The 20,217-nt window shown below is 40.0% G+C and overlaps 1 protein-coding gene across 1 annotated transcript in view; it reads right to left on the bottom strand.

Moving 5' to 3' along the window:
- The window catches only part of arhgef9a (Cdc42 guanine nucleotide exchange factor (GEF) 9a), a 261,197-nt gene extending 241,390 nt beyond the window's left edge, over window positions 1-19,807 (bottom strand). The window contains exons 1-2 of the mRNA XM_073058044.1: window positions 19,624-19,807; window positions 15,799-15,943 (exon numbers count right to left, since the gene is read on the bottom strand). Coding sequence (XP_072914145.1) covers window positions 15,799-15,943; window positions 19,624-19,797 — 319 coding nt within the window. The 5' untranslated portion in view covers window positions 19,798-19,807. The remainder of the gene's footprint in view (window positions 1-15,798; window positions 15,944-19,623) is intronic.
- Window positions 19,808-20,217: the final 410 nt, after the last annotated feature.

Consider the following 20,217-nt stretch of genomic DNA (forward strand, 5'->3'; position numbering starts at 1 on the left):
TTTCTCTATTATTCAGGTACTCAAGTCCTGGCAACATCTTTGTAAATTTTCCCTGGATTCTTTCAATCTCATTGACATCTTTCCTGTAGGTAGGTGACCATAAATGCACACAATAATCTAACATAGGCCTCACCAATGCCATATACAACTTCAACATAACATCCCATCTTCTGTACTCAATACTTTAATTTATGAAGGCCAATGTGCCAAAAGCTTTCTTTACGGTCCTATCTACCTGTGATGTCACGTTGAAGGAATTATGGATCTGTTCCCAGATCCCTCTGTATTACCACACGCCCCAGTGCCACTCATTATGTAAGTCCTAAGCTGGTTTGTTCTCCCAACTGCAACACCTCATACTTGGCTGCATTAAATTCCACCTGCGACTTTTCAGTCCATTTTTTCCAGCTGGTCCAGATGCCACTGCAAGTTTTGATAGTCTTCCTTGCTATCCACTACATCCCCATTCCTGGTGTTATCTGCCACATTGCTGATCCAGTTAACCACATTGTCATCCAGATCGTTGATATAGATGGCAAATAACAATGGACCCAGCACCAATCCCTGCAGCGTATCACCAGTCATAGGCCTCTAGTCAGAGCAGCAAACTGTCTATTGCCGCTGTTTGTCTTCTTCTGTAAATCTAACGTCTAATCCAATTTACTACCTCATCTTTAATGTGATGTGACTAAATCATCTTGACCATCTTCCCATTGTCAAGGGCCTGTCTAATGCCAATGTAGACAACATCCACTGCCTTGCCTTCATCAACATCCCTGGTAACTTCCTCAAAAAAACTCTGTAAGATTGGTTAGTCATGACCTACCACACACAAAGCTATGCCAACTCTGCCCAATCTGTCCCTGTCTATCCAAATACTTACAGTATATATCTGGTCCCTTAGAATACCTTCCAGTAACTTTCCCACTGCTGATGTCAAGCTCTCTGTCCTATAATTTCCTGGTTATTCTTTCTCAAATAATAGAATATTAGCTATCCTCCAATCTACTGGCACCTAACCCAAGGCTAAAGACTTTTTAAATATCTCTCTAGGGCTTCTGCAATTTCTGCACTAGCCTCCCACAAGGTCCAAGAGAACATCTTGTCAGGCTCTTGGGATTTATCCACTCTAATTTGCCTCAAGATGGCAAACACCTCTTCATCTGTAATCTGTATAGGGTCCATAACTTTGCTGCTGCTTTTCCTCACTCAATGTTCATCTTCTGAGCAAGTACAAATGCAGATAATTGATTTAAGGTCTGCTCCACCAGTAGCCGAGCTCACCAGTCTGAGCACCTTCAAGACATTTTCTCTGACTAGTAATGCCACCCCTCCCTTTTAGTTCTTCTCGCCCTATCACATCAGAAACAATGGAATCCTGGATCATTGAGTTGGCAGTTCTGCAACCAAGTCTCACTAATGTCTACAATCTTATAATTTCACATGCTGATCCATACCCTAAGCATCTCCTTTCCTACATTGCTTCTTGCATTGAAATATACACAACCCAGAACATTATTCCCCCTGAGCTCAATCTTATGATTTCTGACTTTGTTTGTAGGCAAAACAACATCTCTCCCCACAACACTCCACCATCTGCTCTGCCATTCTAATTTCTGCCCTCCCTGCAATCTAGTTTAACCCCCCCACCGCCCCCGCAGCAGATCTTCCCGTAAGGATAATAGTTCAGGTGCAAGCCATCCCGTCTGTACAGGGACCACCTTCCATGGAAAAGCACCCAAAGATCCAAAAATCTGAAGCCTTCTCCCTCCTGCACTGTCTCCTCAGCCACATGTTAAACTGTTTCATCTTAATATTTCTTTTCTCACCAGCACAGGCAGCATTGTGCGATCACAACCCTGGAGGCCCTGTACTTTAACTTAGCAACTACCTCCCTGAACTCACATTGCAGGACCTCATAACCCTCCTACCCAGGTCACTGGTACCGACCTGAACCACAGCCTCTGGTTGCTCACTCTTCCACATAAGAATGTTGTGGATTCGACCCAAGATATCCATGACCCTGGGAGGCTATGTACCATCCGGGAGTCTTGTTCTTGTCCACAGAACCTCCTGTCTGTCCCCTAACCAATGAATCCCCTATCACTACAGATTGTCTCATCTAGCCTCTCCTCTACTGAGCAACAGAGCCAGACTCAGTGCCAAGGTCCCAACCACTGTGGTTTTCCTCTGCTAGGCCATCACCCTCCCCCCCCCCCCACCCCAACAGTATCCAAAGCAGCTATTGAGGGGAACAGCCAAAGGGGTGCCCTGCATAGACAGTTCTTCCCCTCCTGATGGTCACCCAGTTATCTGTATCCTGCACCTTGGGTGTTACAACCTCCCTGAAAGTCCTGCTGATCAACCCTTCAGCTTCCCAAATGATCTGGAGTTCATCCATTTCTAGGTCCAATTCCAAGGTCCAACTGGGTCTGAAAGAAACTGCAGCTGAATGCACTCCTTGCAGGTGTAGTTATCAGTCTCCCTGCCTTCCCATATCCCACAAGGGGAACATTTCACTATCCTGCTTGGCATCCGCACCACTCTAACCATGCAATAAGAAAGAAAGGAAGAAAAACTAAAGTTAAAAAAAACCTACCTATGACCTTTGCCCCTTCGTGATGAAGCTTCTTGAGCCAAAGCCTGAACTTCCCATTCCCACAATGGCAGCTCCACTTAAACCTATCTTCTTCTTATTGGCCCTTGCTTTGTGCCTAATTATGCATAATCCAGCATTCTTCAGGAACTGTGGCATGCAGAATATACCAACTGTCCTGCTCATTTCTTTTGAACTCTCTCCCCCACTACTCAATCCAAAGTCTCCTCAGGAACTGTGGCGTAAAGAGTGTCCCGATTGCCCCCACTCACTTCTTTTGAAGTCTCTCCCACTTCAAAAAACCAGAGTCTCCTTGGGAACTGTGGCTTGCAGAGACAATGGCATGACTGACATTTTGGGTTGAGGCACTGCATCAGAACCATGAATGTGATGTGCTTCCATTAATACTGTTTCCACACAGTTTTAATATAGAACTTAAGGCCAGTGTGAGTGAAAATGAGTGTTCTATATTCAGCGACGACATTTGGTGTCCATCTGACGCTGGAAGGAGGTCGGGTACACCAATTTAGATCACACATGAACACTCCTAGTTCAGTTCTGTGATTGGCACAACTGCACCAGAAATGATCATCGGTACTCTTAAATTTTGCAAGATTAATGCCTAATAAATTGGTACCATGCAATGCAGATTCTAGAAATTAAATCTATGAACCCTGTTTTTCTCACCTCAGCAGATCAGGAATCATTTAGATTAAAACTTATTTTGCTGCTCTTTCAGCTTTCCCAGCATCCTTTCTCCATGGTGTTGATGACCTACTTCCTGCTGTCTGTTTATATCTCCTGTCTAACTATCAGTGATACGTAGAACTGCCAAGGCTTTTGCCAGCTGACTTTTCACCATCTGTTTCTGTACCTCTTCCAATTGTTTACATTTCTTCAATTACTTAGATTCAACATTGATTCCTGGGGAGAGGGGGCTGACTTGTGGGAAACAATCAATATTTGTTCTTTCAAAGAATAAAAGGTTCACATTGAAATATACAAGATTCTGAGGGGGCTTGGCAGGGTAAATACCATCACTTAGTTTCCCTGAGTGATATAACCTAGACTGAGGATACACATAAACTTGGAATAAAAGGTGAGCTACTTAAGACCAAATCAGGAAGGAGAGCAAATTCAAAAAGTCACTGAATAAGTGGACAAGTTTTTGAGATGCCATGATTAGACTGTAAGGCAGTGAAGGGAGTGGAACAGTAAAAAAAATGTTTCAGAGAATCAAAGTTGTGAGGTAAAGGGAATTTAGCAAGAGTATAAAAAGAGAGCCATGGTAGCATAGGATAGAACAAGATATGATATGATAATAGAGAAAAAAATACAGAGCTCAAGGACAAATCAATTATTGCGAATTAAATCATTCATGTAAAAAAAAAGAACCCAGACTCAAAAGGAGGCAGAGGATTAAAAGTTTTGCTTTAGGAAATAGGACAGTTGGAGGGAGGGAGCTGTTGTGAACACAAGAGCAGAAGAATTAAAGATTGCATGACCAGGTAAGTAAAAAGGACCAACAGATGGACCAGAGGCCAGCCAAAATGTGGAGCAATACTCTGAATGTACTCACAAATGCAAACAGTTCATCTTAATGGGGAGAGATTAGGAGCCAAGACTTAATTGTAGGGTAGAAATAATCTGGAAAGAAGTCCAAATTCTGAGGTCCTATGGTGGAATATAATTGAATCAGTAATCGAGCCATAGATTTATATAACCAAGTAACTGGTCTTTCCATCCACTGAATCCATGCTGACCATCAAGCACAATTTATATACACATTTCCTGATCTGATCCTACTGTGCTTTCCCATCACCTCTCCCAGAGTCAACCACTCATCTCCGCACCAGGGCTAATTTACAGTACAAATGGCCAATTAATCCTGCAACCTGCACATTGTTGGGATGTGGAAGGAGACCAAAGCACCCATATAAAATATATGCAATTCACAAGTAAACTCCACACAGACAATATCAGAGATCAATATCGAACCTGGGTCACCGGAGCTATAATCTCTACAAAGGCGATAACTCTTTGTCTAGTATTAGTTCAGCACAACATTTTGGGCCAAATGGCCTGTTCGTGCGCTGTGTGCTCTATGTTAACATACATAACAATTCTAAAATAGGCATTCATGAAGTCTTGTTGACAAAGCTGCAGCAATAGTAATGTACACCATCCTCATCGTTGCCCTTTGTGGCCTTGCATTTCCCTCACTTTGCAGTTGCATTCACATCAGGGGATCAATGCTGCTTTAATGAAAATTGCAAAGTGGCTTGCTTGCAGGAGCACAGCACTTACCTAAAGTACCAATCTGGTGGATCTAAAATATAAAACCATATATATTCAAAATGGCATAAAATATTCAGAGGTACTTACTGTAGATAAATTTGATAAGCACAGAAAAGACTAAAGCTCTGCAGTCCTGCTATATCTGGTCATGTAAGGCAGTGGACAACTAAATAGCTAATGCAAGGAGGATTCCAAAAACATATTCATATCAGAAAGTCCTAGTATGTGAGTGCTAAAGACAAGGCTGAAGCATTTGCAAACCATGTTCAGTCTGATTAGATGAATCATCTTTGTGTCCTAATGAGATATTGTCATAGAAGCTCATCTTCAGCCAATGTGATTCAATCCATTTACTATAAAAAAGCAGTTGAGACCACTAAACACAGCAAAAGCTACAGCTTCATAGAAAATCTGAGCCGTCACACTAAAAACCTTCCCTCCTGAACTAGATGAGCCTGCAGCCAAGCTGCTGTAGTAGTTACAACACTGACATCGACCGGACAATGTAGAGCATTTTTCAGTTCACAAGAACAAAGAAGACCCTGAACAGGTTAGTTACTGCCCTTTCTGCCTGCTCTCCACCACAAGCAAAGTGATGGAATCAGATAACAAAATGTTATCAAGCGGTACCTACCCCAATAAGCTGATCAACAATACCCACCTTCTTTTATTTTTGCCAGGCCTACTCGGCTCCAGAGTTCATCAGAAGCTTGATCCAAATATGTAGCAAACAGCTAAAATCTCAAAGTGAGGTGAGAGTGAATGCTCTCGACAGCAAGGCAAGCTGACCTTGGTAAGACTGAAGTCAATAGGCAGCAAAATTTAGGACACTCATTCCCATTCTTTAGCCAAGATGTCGTCAATATTTTAGGGCCCACAAGAAATTCAGGTGGAACAGCTATGCAAATACTACAGCACAGCTCAAAGGCTGATACATCTGCAGCAAGCAACTTGCTTCCTAACAACCAGAATCTTTCCACCATCTACAAGGGACAATACAGCAGTGCAATGCAATGAAGTACCCTCCACTTGTTAGAATGAGTTCAAAGCAAACAAATCTCAAGAAGCACGACACCATCAAAAATAAAGCAGACTGTCTGACTGGCACTTCATCCATTACTTTAAATACTTACTTCCTCCACCACGGCTGCAATGCATGGCATTTGTGGAATGCATTTGAATTGCTCACTTTGACAATATCTTCAAAACCTGTGATGTCTATCAGCAGAAAGAACAAGGGCAGAAGGTGCTTTGCAAATCCACCATTCGTGGGTTCTCCTTTAAGTTACACACCATCCAGTCTTGGAAATGTATTGCTGGACTTTATCAGCACTAGGTCTGAATCCTGCAAACTCCCTTCCCAACATCACTAGAAAGACTGCAGTGGTTCAAGAAGTTGATTCATCTCCACTGAATTCTCAAAGACAATTAGTGATAGGCAATAAGTGCTGACCAAAAATGAATGTCTATAGCTTCTGCAATTTTGAATTGCAATTCCCAGTATCATGGTAGATCAGCATGCTCTCACATAGAATTAAAGCAAGAATCACCCAAGGTGCGTGCAGCATAATTTTCTTAAATAAAAGGCAGACGATGCAAAAATACAGATACATAAAGAATAATCCAATGCAGCATTCTTTTCTTAAGCAAAATACAATTAAAAGAGGAAGTGTTATTTAAGATCACAAGGTCTGCCTCCTGTGTTAAAATCAAAAGGCTTTCAGTGCTGTTGAAATAGTCTCAGCAAACAGGGAATGGTAAAGAATGGGACCTCCATCTGGGCCTCAGAGGGATCACTCAGTCAGGAATTGGGTTTTGGAATTTGGAACTAATCAGGTGATGAGTTAGAAAGACTTTCACAAAATCAAACGGTTCATAAATCAGAGAAAGGTACAGCATTATAATTAGCACTAGGGCCCACTTAATCCATACCAACCATTATGCCTCTGCACACTAATCCCATTTGCCCACATTGGGCCCCCATATTTTCTGCTCCTTTCCTATTTATATACCTGAACAAATGTCGTTTCAACATTGCAATTCCATCTGCCTTCATTGCCTCTTCTGGTAGCTCACTCCAAATACTCACCACCCTCACTGTGAAAACTCACCTGAAATTTATTGCATTTCCTCCATTCTAGTATGAATATCAACATACCCCTCCCTTAATTCTCCAGCTTCTTCTTCCTGGTCAATACCATTGAAGTATCCATTTAAGATGTCTCCATGTTTAGAGCACCCATTCCTTCCTTAGTTACCATCTTGCTTCTAATATACTTATGAAAGGCTTCAGAGTTCTCTTTAAACTTGCTTGCCAATGTAATTTCAATGCCTCATTTACTGTGGATGTGGGGTTAAGAGAGAGATTAAGGGATTAATGGGTTGGAAGGGAGGGAGCAAGATGGATGATACGGAAGTAAGGTTTTTACCTTACTGGGGCCCCACTCCTGTGCTTATACTAAGACATAGTTATTTGGTATTGCTGAATGATGGATGGTCTTGCAAACCAATTTATTTCTCTCACAATGCTTTACATGGACAATTGCACAAGGAATTGTGTCACACCTTCCATCACTGACACAGCAATTGGAACACAAGGGTGACTCACATGAGGAAGTCCTCATGTAGATTTCTTAAAGGATGCAGAACAATCCAGAAATAGTTGCTATTGCATTTCACCCCAGGCCAAGGCAATTATTAACAGAGTAATGTTGGAAAGAAACAGGATTAACTGATTGAATTTCTAGGTCAGAGTATTTAAGAAAATGAAGTAGTGGAAGTTTTTGCAATTTTTTTAGTGGAAATCAGTATAATGTTATCAAGGTGTATTCAAACATTAAAAATATTATATTTTAGATCTCAATGCAGTGAAATGAAGAAATGTGGAGAGAGCTCTGATTAAATGCCTGAAATATAAACCTGAGTCTCATTCAGAGCAGGTTTGGGAGCTGAACTCTCACATAGAGATAGAGTAATGTTAAAGTATAACAGAAATTAAAGACAAACAATATTTAAATTCATTTTGAAACATTCTGGTTCTGACTTTCAGGATCTTTGTGATTAGGCTGGTCCATCAACATCCTGAAAGAGGAGCAATAACCTACTGAAATGTGGTTCTTCCCTACATCAAGATAAAATATGGACCACCTTTTTCAAGCTTTACTTCAAAATTAAATTTGCTTGAAAATTGAAAAGTGGAGAACTTCACGTAATGAGTGGGAGTTGCTTCTTAAAAATGTTTTGATTGCTGCCATTATTGTTTTACAAAGTGAGCTGCTGAGCATATGAAAAATCACCCATCTTGTGTGAAATTGGCTTAATTATCAATGCTGATGATTTGATATCAGTAAAGAAAATTAATTTATATTCTACTTGTGCACATTAAAATCAACCTGTTTTAAATTATACATAACATTTGTACTTACTAATCTGGTATCTAAATGAGCAATCAGCAGATTGGAATTCATAATGAGGAAAAAGGGAATGAGAACATTAAATCTACAGAACTTTTATAGTGAAATACTATTAAAGGTATTACATATTTCTGGTAATGTATTGTCACAACAAAATGTGGAACTTTATAGCTTGTGTCTTTTCTGATTATTTTTACCTACTAGTAAGTTCAGGGCTTCACTGCAAGATCATCATTTACTGCCCTCCCCATTTGTCACAGAGAGGTTAGTGTTGAGTTCAATTTTAGACTATTGAGGCTTGTACATTGAAGGGGTTTTGACACAGCTGTTGGATACAGAACTCTTGGATGTTAGCTCAATGGCAAGGAAGGAACAGTGATATACTTCCGTGCCAGGACTATTGAAATAACCCAATGATCAAATGTACCATTGCTCAGCTTGCAACACAGTGACAGCGATCTTGCTTTAAAGTTCCAATGAGTTGTCTATACACCTTCTGAATATTTATTGAATATAATTTTCCATCCTTTAAACAAATGTTGAAAGGAGAAGTCCTTGTCATACTTTAGATAATAGACAATAGGTGCAGAAGTAGACCATTCGGCCCTTCGAGCCTGCACCACCATTTTGAGATCATGACTGATCATCTACTATCAATACCCGGTTCCTGCCTTGTCCCCATATCCCTTGATTCCCTTATCCATAAGATACCTATCTAGCTCCTTCTTGAAAGCATCCAGGGAATTGGCCTCAACTGCCTTCCGAGGCAGTGCATTCCACACCCCCACAACTCTCTGGGAGTTTTTCCTTAACTCTGTCCTAAATGACCTACCCCTTATTCTCAAACCATGCCCTCTGGTACTGGACTCTCCCAGCATCTGGAACATATTTCCTGCCTCTATCTTGTCCAATCCCTTAATAATCTTATATGTTGCAATCAGATCCCCTCCAATCTTTGTTACACTATCAATTAGGAAGGCATTTGTGGGGGGTGGGGAGGTCCTGTTTGCAGAAAATCAGATCCACACCGAGCACCTTCAGTGCTCTGTCATCTGCTAAGAACACTTAGCATATGAGGGCATCTGTCACACCCAAAATGACCTCACATGGTCATTTGATTAATATTCTTGGCATTTCTACATAAGAACTTTTTTCTAAAAAAGAACAGCATGCATAACCAAAGATGTGATCAGGTATTCATATGGTAACTACAGATGAGATATTTTTCCCCAGTGTTCTCCAGTGGTATCATCAAGCTATCCCTTTTTTTTCACAGAACTGCTCTGTCTGAAGTTTATTACACATATTCATCTTTCTCCGTAGAAAGCATTCACCAGTAGCATACTTAAATTTGATTGGCGCTCATAGATCTGTTCTTTCCTCATTCAATTTTCTTTAAATCATTAATCATCTCACTTGTGTCCCGGTGCAATCATAAAACCTTGAAGCTGATTGTAAGATCATGGATTGATACCTGGAAATATGATGTTGTAGCTATTAGTGAAACATGGTTGAAGGAGCGGTGTGATTGGCAACTAAATATTCCTGGATTTCATTGCTTCAGGTGTGATAGAATTGGAGGGACAAGAAGGAGAGGTGTTGTGTTGCTTGTCAGAGAAAATATTACGGAGGCTATTTGGGTGGAATTGAGGAATGGGAAAGGTGTAGTAACACTTATAGGGGTGTATTATAGACCACCTAATGGGAAGTGAGAATTGGAGGAGCAAATTTGCAAGGAGATAGCAGATATTTGTAGTAAGCACAGGGTTGTGATTGTGGGAGATTTTAATTTTCCACACATAGACTGGGAAGCCCATACTGTAAAAGGGATGGATGGTTTGGAGTTTGTAAAATGTGTGCAGGATAGTTTTTTGCAGCAATACATATAGGTACTAACTAGAGAAGGGGCAGTGTTGGATCTTCTGTTAGGGAATGAAATAGATCAGGTGACAGAGGTATGTGTTGGGGAGCACTTCAGGTCCAGTGATCACAATGCCATTAGTTTCAATATAATTATGAAGAAGGATAGGACTGGACCCAGGGTTGAGATTTTTGATTGGAGAAAGGCTAACTTTGAGGAGATGTGAAAGGATTTAGAAGGAGTGGATTGGGACAATTTATTTTATGGGAAGGATGTAATAGAGAAATGGAGGTCATTTAAAGGTGAAATTTTGAGGGTACAGAATCTTTATGTTACTGTTATGTTGAAAGGAAAGGTTAAAAGTTTGAGACAGCCATGGTTTTCAAGGGATATTGGAAACTTGGTTAGGAAAAAAGAGAGATATCTACAATAAATATGGGCAGCATGGAGTAAACGAGGTGCTCGAGGAATATAAAGAATGTACGAAGAATCTTAAGAAAGGAATTAGAAAAGCTAAAAGAAGATACGAGGTTGCTTTGGCAAGTAAGGTGAAAATAAATCTGAATGGTTTCTACAGTTATATTAATTGCAAAAGGGTAGTGAGGGATAAAATTGGTCCCTTAGAGAATCAGAGTGGACAGCTATGTGTGGAGCCGAAAGAGATGGGGGAGATTTTGAACAATTTCATTTCTTCGGTATTCACTAAGGAGAAGGATATTGAATTGTGTAATGTAAGGGAAACAAGTAGGGAAGTTATGGAAACTATGACACTTAAAGAGGAGGAAGTACTGGCGCTTTTAAGGAATATAAAAGTGGATAAACCTCCGGATCCTGACAGGATATTCCCTAGGATCTTGAGGGAAGTTAGTGTAGAAATAGCAGGGACTCTGACAGAAATATTTCAAATGTCATTAGAAACAGGGATGGTGTCAGAGGATTGGCGTATTGCTCATGTGGTTCCATTGTTTAAAAAGGGTTCTAAGAGTAAACCTAGCAATTATAGGCCTGTCAGTTTGACAGCAGTGGTGGGTAAATTAATGGAAAGTATTCTTAGGGATGGTATATATAATTATCTCGATAGACAGGGTCTGATTAGGAACAGTCAGCATAGATTTGTGCATGGAAGGTCATGTTTGACAAATCTTATTGAATTTTTTGAAGAGGTTACGAGGAAAGTTGATGAGGGTAAAGCAGTGGAATTGTCTATATGGACTTCAGTAAGGCCTTTGACAGGGTTCCACACCGAAGGTTAGTTAGGAAGGTTCAATCGTTAGGTATTAATATTGAAGTAGTAAAATAGATTCAACAGTGGCTGGATGGGAGATGCCAGAGAGTAGTGGTGGATAACTTTGTCAGGTTGGAGGCCGGTGACTAGTGGTGTGCCTCAGGGATCTGTACTAGGTCAAATGTTGTTTGTCATATACATTAATGATCTGGATGATGGGGTGGTAAATTGGATTAGTAAGTATGCAGATGATACTAAGGTAGGAGGCGTTGTGGATAATGAAGTATGTTTTCAAAGCTTGCAGAGAGATTCAGGCCAGTTAGAAGAGTGGGCTGAATGATGGCAGATGGAGTTTAATGCTGATAAGTGTGAGGTGCTACATTTTGGTAGGAATAATCCAAATAGGACATACATGTTAAATGGTAGGGCATTGAAGAATGGAGTAGATCAGAGTGATCTAGGAATAATTGTGCATAGTTCCCTGAAGGCGGAATCTCATGTGGATAGGGTGGTGAAGAAAGCTTTTGGTATGCTGGCCTTTATGAATCAGAGCATTGAGTATAGGAGTTGGGATGTAATGTTAAAATTCTACAAGGCATTGTTGAGGCCAAATTTGGAGTATTGTGTACAGTTCTGGTCACCGAATTATAGGAAAGATGTCAACAAATTAAAGAGAGTACAGAGAAGATTTACTAGAATGTTACTTGGGTTTCAGCACCTAAGTTATAGGGAAAGGTTGAACAAATTAGGTCTTTATTCTTTGGAGCGTAGAAGGTTGAGGGGGGACTTGATAGAGGTATTTAAAATTATGAGGGGGATAGATAGAGTTGATGTGAATAGGCATTTTCCATTGAGAGTAGGGGAGATTCAAACAAGAGGACATGAGTTGAGAGTTAGGGAACAGAAGTTTAAGGGTAACACGAGGGGGAATTTCTTTACTTAGAGAGTGGTAGCTGTGTGGAACGAGCTTCCAGTAGAAGTGGTAGAGGCAGGTTCAGTATTGTCATCTAAAGTAAAATTGGATAGGTATATGGACCGGAAAGGAATGAAGGGTTATGGGCTGGGTGCGGGCCAGTGGGATTAGGTGAGAGTAAGCGTTCAGCACGGACTACAAGGGCCGAGATGGCCTGTTTCCATGCTGTAATTGTTATATGGTTATATGATTGCCCTGAAAACCATGGAGATACATATCGACTTCGGGACTTCCACCCATTCCACACACTCATCATCAAAAACTCTTACAGTTAGCACCGTTTCAACATTTAGGTTCCTGGACACCATTATTTCTCAAAACCTCATGTGGGAGAACCACATCTTCTTCATCAACACAAAGGTGCTGCAGAGGATGTACTTGCAACAATTGGTAGAATTCCATCTTTCCCAGACCATACTGGTGCAATTCAACACTGTAATCGTAGAGAGCATCCTCACATCAGCCCGTTTTGGTGCAGCATCCTCTCACAACTAATGAAAAATACAGCAAGCTGTAAGTTCAGCAGAAAAGGTCTTTGGCTGCGGTCTACCATTACTGCGTCTTGTATGTGCACAGGACAAAAGCAGGCAAGAAAAATCATCATGGACACTACCCACCCTGCTCACTGGCTTTTCCAAAAGCTCCCTTCTGGAAAGTGCCATGGAGCTATTAAAACAAAAACTTCATGCCATCTTAAAAGTTTCTTCTCCCGGGCAATTCATCCGATTAACCATTCTAGTTAGCGCCCCCAGACTCTCTATCTATTACCCCCATGCACTGCTGTTTACATTTTAAATACAGGCTGGTATTTATGTATTTATGCACATTTTATTCCCTATCCATACTTTAACCTCTAACTTTATATTTATTTAATTCTTTGCTCTTTATCATTGTTGAGTGTTGAATGTTGCACCCAAACAACACACCACAGCAAATTCCTAATGAATCTAAATGTATACAATGAATAAAGTTGATCCTTGATGCTCAATTCTATAATACTACCCCTATTCATGATTCTTGTGGGCTGAATGGTCTACAATACTAAGAATCAGGTTTAATATCACTAGCCTCTGTCATGAAATTTATTGTTTTGCAGCATCTGTACATTGTAATACTGTATATAATAATAAAAAATATAAATTCCAATAAGATACATATATTTACAGCAGTGGACTAAACATGTATCCTTGAGGTGTGCCCGTGTTGATAGTCAGCAAGTAGTAGATGTTATTCCTGGTCCACACAGACTGATGAGGAAGTGAAGGATTCAGTTGCAGAGGGAGGTGCAGAGGCCCACGTTTTGGAGCTTGTTGATTAGAACTGAGGGTATGATGGTGTTGACCATTGAGCTGTAATCAATAAGCTACAACCTGACCTAGATATTACTATTGTTCAGGTGATCCAAAACTGAGGGAGAGCCAGTGAGATTGTACCCGCTGTATACTTATTGTGGTGATAAGCAAATTGTAGCAGGGTCAGGTGTTTGCTTGGGCAGCAGTTGATTCTAGCCATGACCAACCTGTCAAAGCACTTCATCACAGTAGATGTGAGTGCCACTGAGCGAATGACATTGAGGCAGCTCACCCAGCTCTCCTTGGGCACTGGTAGGATTGTCGTCCTTTTGAAGCAGGTGGGAACCTTCGACTGCAGCAGTGAGAAATTTAAGAAGTCCTTGAACACTCCTGCAAGTTGATTGGCACAGGTTTTCAGAGCCCTACCAAGTTTCATCATCAGGGCTTGACGCCTCCCGAGGGTTCACCCTGTTGAGAGATGATCTGACGTCGGGCTCCAAGACAGGGATCACAGAGTAACCATATGCTGCAGATCTTGTGTTTCCTCAGGAATGAACCATCCAAGATTGGGGATCAGCCTCACAGATCATCTCTGCACTTCCTCCAGTGCTTGAGTATCTCACTTGTTTCTTGGCAACCAGAACAGGATGAAAAATTTAGCATGCATTCCAGCTGGAACACTATAAAATTTGATGACTGCATCTCCTAACTTATGTTCCAGTTTCAAGTATTATTGTTGAATAAGAATATCATATCTGCATATCCATTTGCACTTACTGACTGCTCATAACTCATTTCATATTCTTCCACTATTAAGCTATTAGGCTTACTAGATGTAACACTTGCGATGAAAAAGGGTAAACCATTAAATTTGCGAGGTTGTTCAACCAGATTATTCCTTTATCTTAATTTCAATTCCTCATACTGTTCATCACTTACAAGCAAAATAACTATCCATCTCTTCTCCAGCCATTTCAATTGACGTTACAAGTACAGCCAAATATTTTCCTGCATGTAATCTAATAGCGTTTAATTTAATTTCTAAAATTACATCTCCTCATTTTTTCCTATACGTAAGAATAGTTGTTAATCTATGTTCATTTCCCTCAATATTTCAATTACTGAGATCAGATTATACCATGACCATGTTCTCTCTCCAGTGCCTATAAAATTATTCACCCCCACCTCTTGGAAGTTTTCCTGTTTATTGTTTTACAACATTGAATCACAGTGGATTTAATTTGGCTTTTTTAGACACAATCAAATAAAAGGCTCTTTTATGTCAAAGTAAAAACAAACGTGTAAAAATTTGATGACAAGCTTGTATGCTAGTTCTTTTTGATCAATTGAATTCACAGTGTTACTCCAACTGAAGGAGACGCCAGAAGAGAGAGGAAGCTTGCTCTTTCATTATTTATATGTGATTGACGTCCCTTAATTCATCTGCAGAGAGTTGGAGACATTGACCTTCTTTCATTGCTCCTACTTTAGGAATTTTCTTTGTGCTTGTCCCTTTCCATTTCCCCATGCAGTTGGTTGCCTGCACTTCACAGCTGTGGTTTTGAACCCCTTCTATTACCACTCAAACATAATTCCAACTCCCACCCACATCCATGTCCACAAATCCACAAGTTCAGTGTCCTACCTCCTCAATGCTCCAACTCTTCACTTCTTGTTTGCTTACTCAATCATATTCCCATTCTGATCTAAAATCCCCCCCAATTTTCTCTACTACTTATGCACGTGACAGATCTTTGTCCATGCCTTCCTGTGAAAAGTCATTTCTATTATACACAAGACATTGAGTTTCATTTGCAATAGGTTTGTTGCTCAAAAGACTTAACCTAACTGGCTCTCATTGCAGCATCAAGTTAAGACACTTTTTTCAAACCCTACTGTTTGCAAAGAGAGCAGAGCTTTCTGAGATAAGGTTAGCTAATTAACTTTTGGCTAAAGTTGATTTAATTGAAGTTGGTGAAGGATAACAGTTAGGCTGAAAGTTTTGGTTTGCAGTAAATGCGATGACATGTATTTCATCCACTGAATCAATTAACGCTGGATTGCAACCCAAAACGTCAATAATTCTTTTCCTCCCACAGATGCTGTTTGAGTTAAAGTTATAAAACATTTATGTGCTCACCTGTTACTGCTAACATTTGGCTTTTCCACCCAACCTGATCAAGTCCAATTGGCGTGCTTTGGGACAAGTGGAGAGGCTGGATACTATGAGAAACTGCCCGGAAAGGTGGAACATGGTGTGGTGGTGGTGGGCGGCAAGTTGCTGGCTGCAGATTAAAAATATTCATCAGATGGTGCAGAATAATGATGATAAATGCTGTGAATATCTCAAACAGAATTTAATAGTCCAACTACCTTTCCGGCTGATGATCAATGGTATTTTCAAAGCAACATCCAGTGTCCCAAGTGACAGTGAAATAACATTGAATATATTAAACATTTTATGCCAGAAGTGGTATTGAAGGGTTCATAGCTATTGTCCTTTGGTCTCACTGTTGGCATTCTATAGATCATTACCAATTGACTGGGCTCAGAGTCAAGCTTCAAGAGGAAAATGTTGACAGAGCCTCTCTTGGAACCACTCTTCTAATTACCTGAGTTATGACTGTCAACTAAAAACACTGGAGGGAAGAAACAACATTGTGTCGTCCTCCCCCCCAACCCACCATGTTCTTATTTTGGCTTCTTCCACCTTCCTTTCCAGTCTTGATGAAGGATCTCAACCAGAAACATCAGCAGTTTATCCCTTTCCATAGATGCTGCCAGACCTGCTGAGTTCCTCCAGCATTTTTGTGTGCGTGGTTTATGTTGTTCTGCAATTGTTAACAACATTGGTTCCAAGTTAGGGCAGCCCTTTGCTTCACATTCTGTGATCTTTTTGTGAAGAAGAATATTTTTATTTGGCAATGGTATTCCGCAGTCCCTTTAAGGATTCCAGATTAGACTCTTTGGAGATATAGTTATACTTATGATTCTTGTGATTATGGCATTGGCTATGTAATTTGCTTGCTAGATTGCATAGACCTAACTGGACCCTTCAGAAACTCCTTACCCAAGCCCACATGTGTTGACTACATTTTGTGAAGGTCAAAGTATAAATAATCCAAATAAATTAATGTAGAGAAAAGATTGAAAAATAAATCTACACAGCTTGATTTGTGGGAAATTCTAAGTATGGCTTTAAAAGCATGTCACTCAGAAAATAAAATGATAGGAACACACACAAAATGCTGGAGATTCTCAGCAGGCCAGGCAGCATCAATGGAAAAGAGGAGTCAACATTTCAGGCTGAGACCCTTCATCAGCACTGTAAAAAAGATGAGAAAGAGTAAGAAGGTAGGGGGAGGGGAGGAAGAAGTGCAAGGTGGTAGATGATTTGTGAAACCAGAAGCAGGGGAGTGGTAATTTGTTACATTTAATTTGTTACAATATTATTGAGATTTCTTTTCCTCAATCAGGCATAAAAACAAACACTGGCAACCAAGATATTGGGCAGAATTTCCAGTGCAGTACTGCTTACTATTGTCTGTCAGATGTTGAGACATCTTGAATGAACCATATTTGGGTTATCAGTAAAAAGTGATTAAAATTCACATCGAGAGTAAAAACAAAAATTCAAGTCCCCTTATCCATAAATTGGTTAAACAGTAGATCAGTGTTAAACTCTCCATTCAGCTCCACACAGTTGCTGGGTTATTTATAACTTGGAAAAATAAACTTGAGTTATGTAATATCAGTAACAAAAGTGTCAATTAAATCATTCTAAGTAGCAATGTGGGGAGTATCTTAATATTGCTGTTAATGAACAACAATATATCATGCAAGCATTTTAATGTAATGCTATACTGATATTGCAGCACAGTTCAAATTCCATTGATAGAAATAACCTCCTCAGAGTGCAAAGGTTATAAGTAAGAGCCTCTGAATGCTCTTTATGGGCAATGAAATTGTTTCAGCAAATATTGAACTAACTGTCCTTCTGTAGTGTAGTGTAAATAGCAATTTAATCACAGCAGGTTGATAACTTTCTTGCGTACTTGCAATTAGGTGCAATTATCAGTCATTTCTTTGTTTTGTTTCTTCCTAAAGAGGGAAATAGAACTGGAAAAATTGGCCAATATATACCCTTAAAGAAGGAAAAGGACAATCAGGAGAGGCATTATGCAGCCATTCTGCTGTTACCCATTTCACATCCCACTGTGGATGACAGTTCTGCATGTGAGAATACCTAACTGAGATTGTACTAGTCCTTATTCTGTGCCATAGGATGGAGGGCAACCAGCTTTTCAATGTCTGGAAGCTGTGCAGTGGCTCCAACAGCAAGTGTATTCACAAATGGATATCTTTCGAAGATGGACTGAAGTTTGTCTCCAAAACTTGTGCTGTCCTTCAGAGTATGGGCCTGAACATGTGGGTGTACATGCAGAGGATCTTTAACCCAGAGAAGAAAACTAAACTAGACACAACAAGGTAGAGATGAATAAGTACAATTATCAATTTTTGTTTTAACTCACAAGAGTTAATGCATTGAAGCACAGTGATAGTGAACTATAAAGTAACAGCATTAAAGTTCCAGTTGTTTCTAAAATATTATATTGGATGCTCTTTACCATTAAAACCTCTTCTGCATTGCAATATCTACATTCAACCCTATTTAGAAGTCACTCGCTAGACTTTCATTCTTAAGATTATTTTGAAGGACTCTATCACTTTGCATTGCAGCTAAAGGTCTCAATTTAGTTTAATGTCAGTAACAACAGCTAACATTTTTGTACCAACTTGAAAGCAATAAAAACATCCCAAACCTCTTTATGAGCATCACAGGAGAAAATTGATGCCAGGTTACATAAGTTATTATTGAAGTTACATAAGTAGGATAAAGTAATTATAGAAGAGGTTGAGAGTTTGTCTAGCAAGGTAGGTTTTATGTACTGAATTAAAGGAAGGAGACAGAGACAGAGATGAATTAGGTCACAGTCTCAAAATTTATGGTCTAGGTACCTAATGACAATTCTCACATTAGCACAATGATAAAAATCTGGAATATTTAAAAAGCTAAAGATAGATTAGAGGAGAGTTCAGGGAGCCAAGACAATGGAAAGCTTTGAACACGAGAGTGGAAAGTTTTGGAAATGAGAGTGGAAAGTTTGTTACCAATGCTATTTCAAACAGGAAATGCAATGACTGTACTCTCCTGAAAACCTGATTCTTGGTATATAATGGCTCTTGGACATGACTAGCAATCCAGTAAATTGGTTAAGTAATCACACGTTATGCATGGATTCCAGATGACTGCTAACATGCAGTTTCAATCTGAAGGACATCAATATTGCACTTCATCCAATGTTTAAAATTACATCTGAGTGGGGAAAGCAGATACAGGAATCGTCCTTACGGCAACCTGATTCCATATCAGACCAACTGCAGCACGCCAACCTCTGCCCCATCCCCTGTTTGGCACTAAGGACAAAATCAAGCCATTCTTGGTCTCCAGGAATTAGCACTACAGTGAGAAATGCCGTTGCCAGTCACAAAGGTAGCATTGGAGGTTAAGCAATGCCATAAGTGATCTCACTCCCCCCATCATTATTTACTTTTAGTTAAGTGTATAAAAATAGGACAGGAGTGAAAATGTTAACGCCACTTATAATTGACTCACTTTCCTACAACAAAGCTCAAGAAGAGCACATTTTGTATATTTAGCATATCGTGCAAGTTGAAAATTAAAGTAAACATTTAAGAGAGTTGATGAAGAGAAAAGAGCAGTGCATTGCAGATGGGTGGTGTATTTTTCATGCAGGTAATTTCTGTCAATTTCTGCTACATTCCAAAGGAAATTCTGCAAGCTGGTGGGGCAGGAAAAGCAGTCAGAAGGAAATGACTTTGATCAGTCTTTCAGATAACCTGAGAACAGAGAAATATCAGAAGAGAATCAGCCAAATCTTACTTGATGAAGATTGATTGTCTTCTCACAATGTCCAGCAAGAGATGCTCCATCTATCACAGAGAAAGGTCTTTGCCTAGCACGTTTGTTTCTAAGCCTTATCTTCATGGCTGGTGAAGAATTGCTACAAATTCCATTTTCGGCTCCAGTCGAATCTGCCGGCACTTTAGGTTTCATGCTGAATTCTGCTATGTTAGGCGAGCCATCATTTAAGATTATGCTTTGCCAGTCACCAAGAAGACCACAATCTGACACAGGGCGTGGCAACTTCCCACAGTCTGCATTTGTTTGGTTACACTTTGTTTCTTCTGATTCTCCGGTTTCTTCATCATGAGACAGCCCATCAACTTTCTCCTTTGCAGAAACCTTGTGGATTTAAATTTCACTTTTTAATCTTAATGTTCTATAAGTTATATACCACAAATTTACATTTGAACAATGTTGCACCATTTAATTTTTCACCTGCTTCCTTTCTTCATTCTGCAATAATGAAGTGCACATAGGCATTTCACTATGTAAGGCCGGTCAGTAGTACACGACACCATGGGCTTTATTTGCTATTGACTTTTTCTGCAGTGGCCTCTGTCAGTGGTATTT

The sequence above is a fragment of the Hemitrygon akajei genome, chromosome 10, assembly GCF_048418815.1.
Source record: "Hemitrygon akajei chromosome 10, sHemAka1.3, whole genome shotgun sequence".
Lineage (NCBI taxonomy): Eukaryota > Metazoa > Chordata > Chondrichthyes > Myliobatiformes > Dasyatidae > Hemitrygon > Hemitrygon akajei.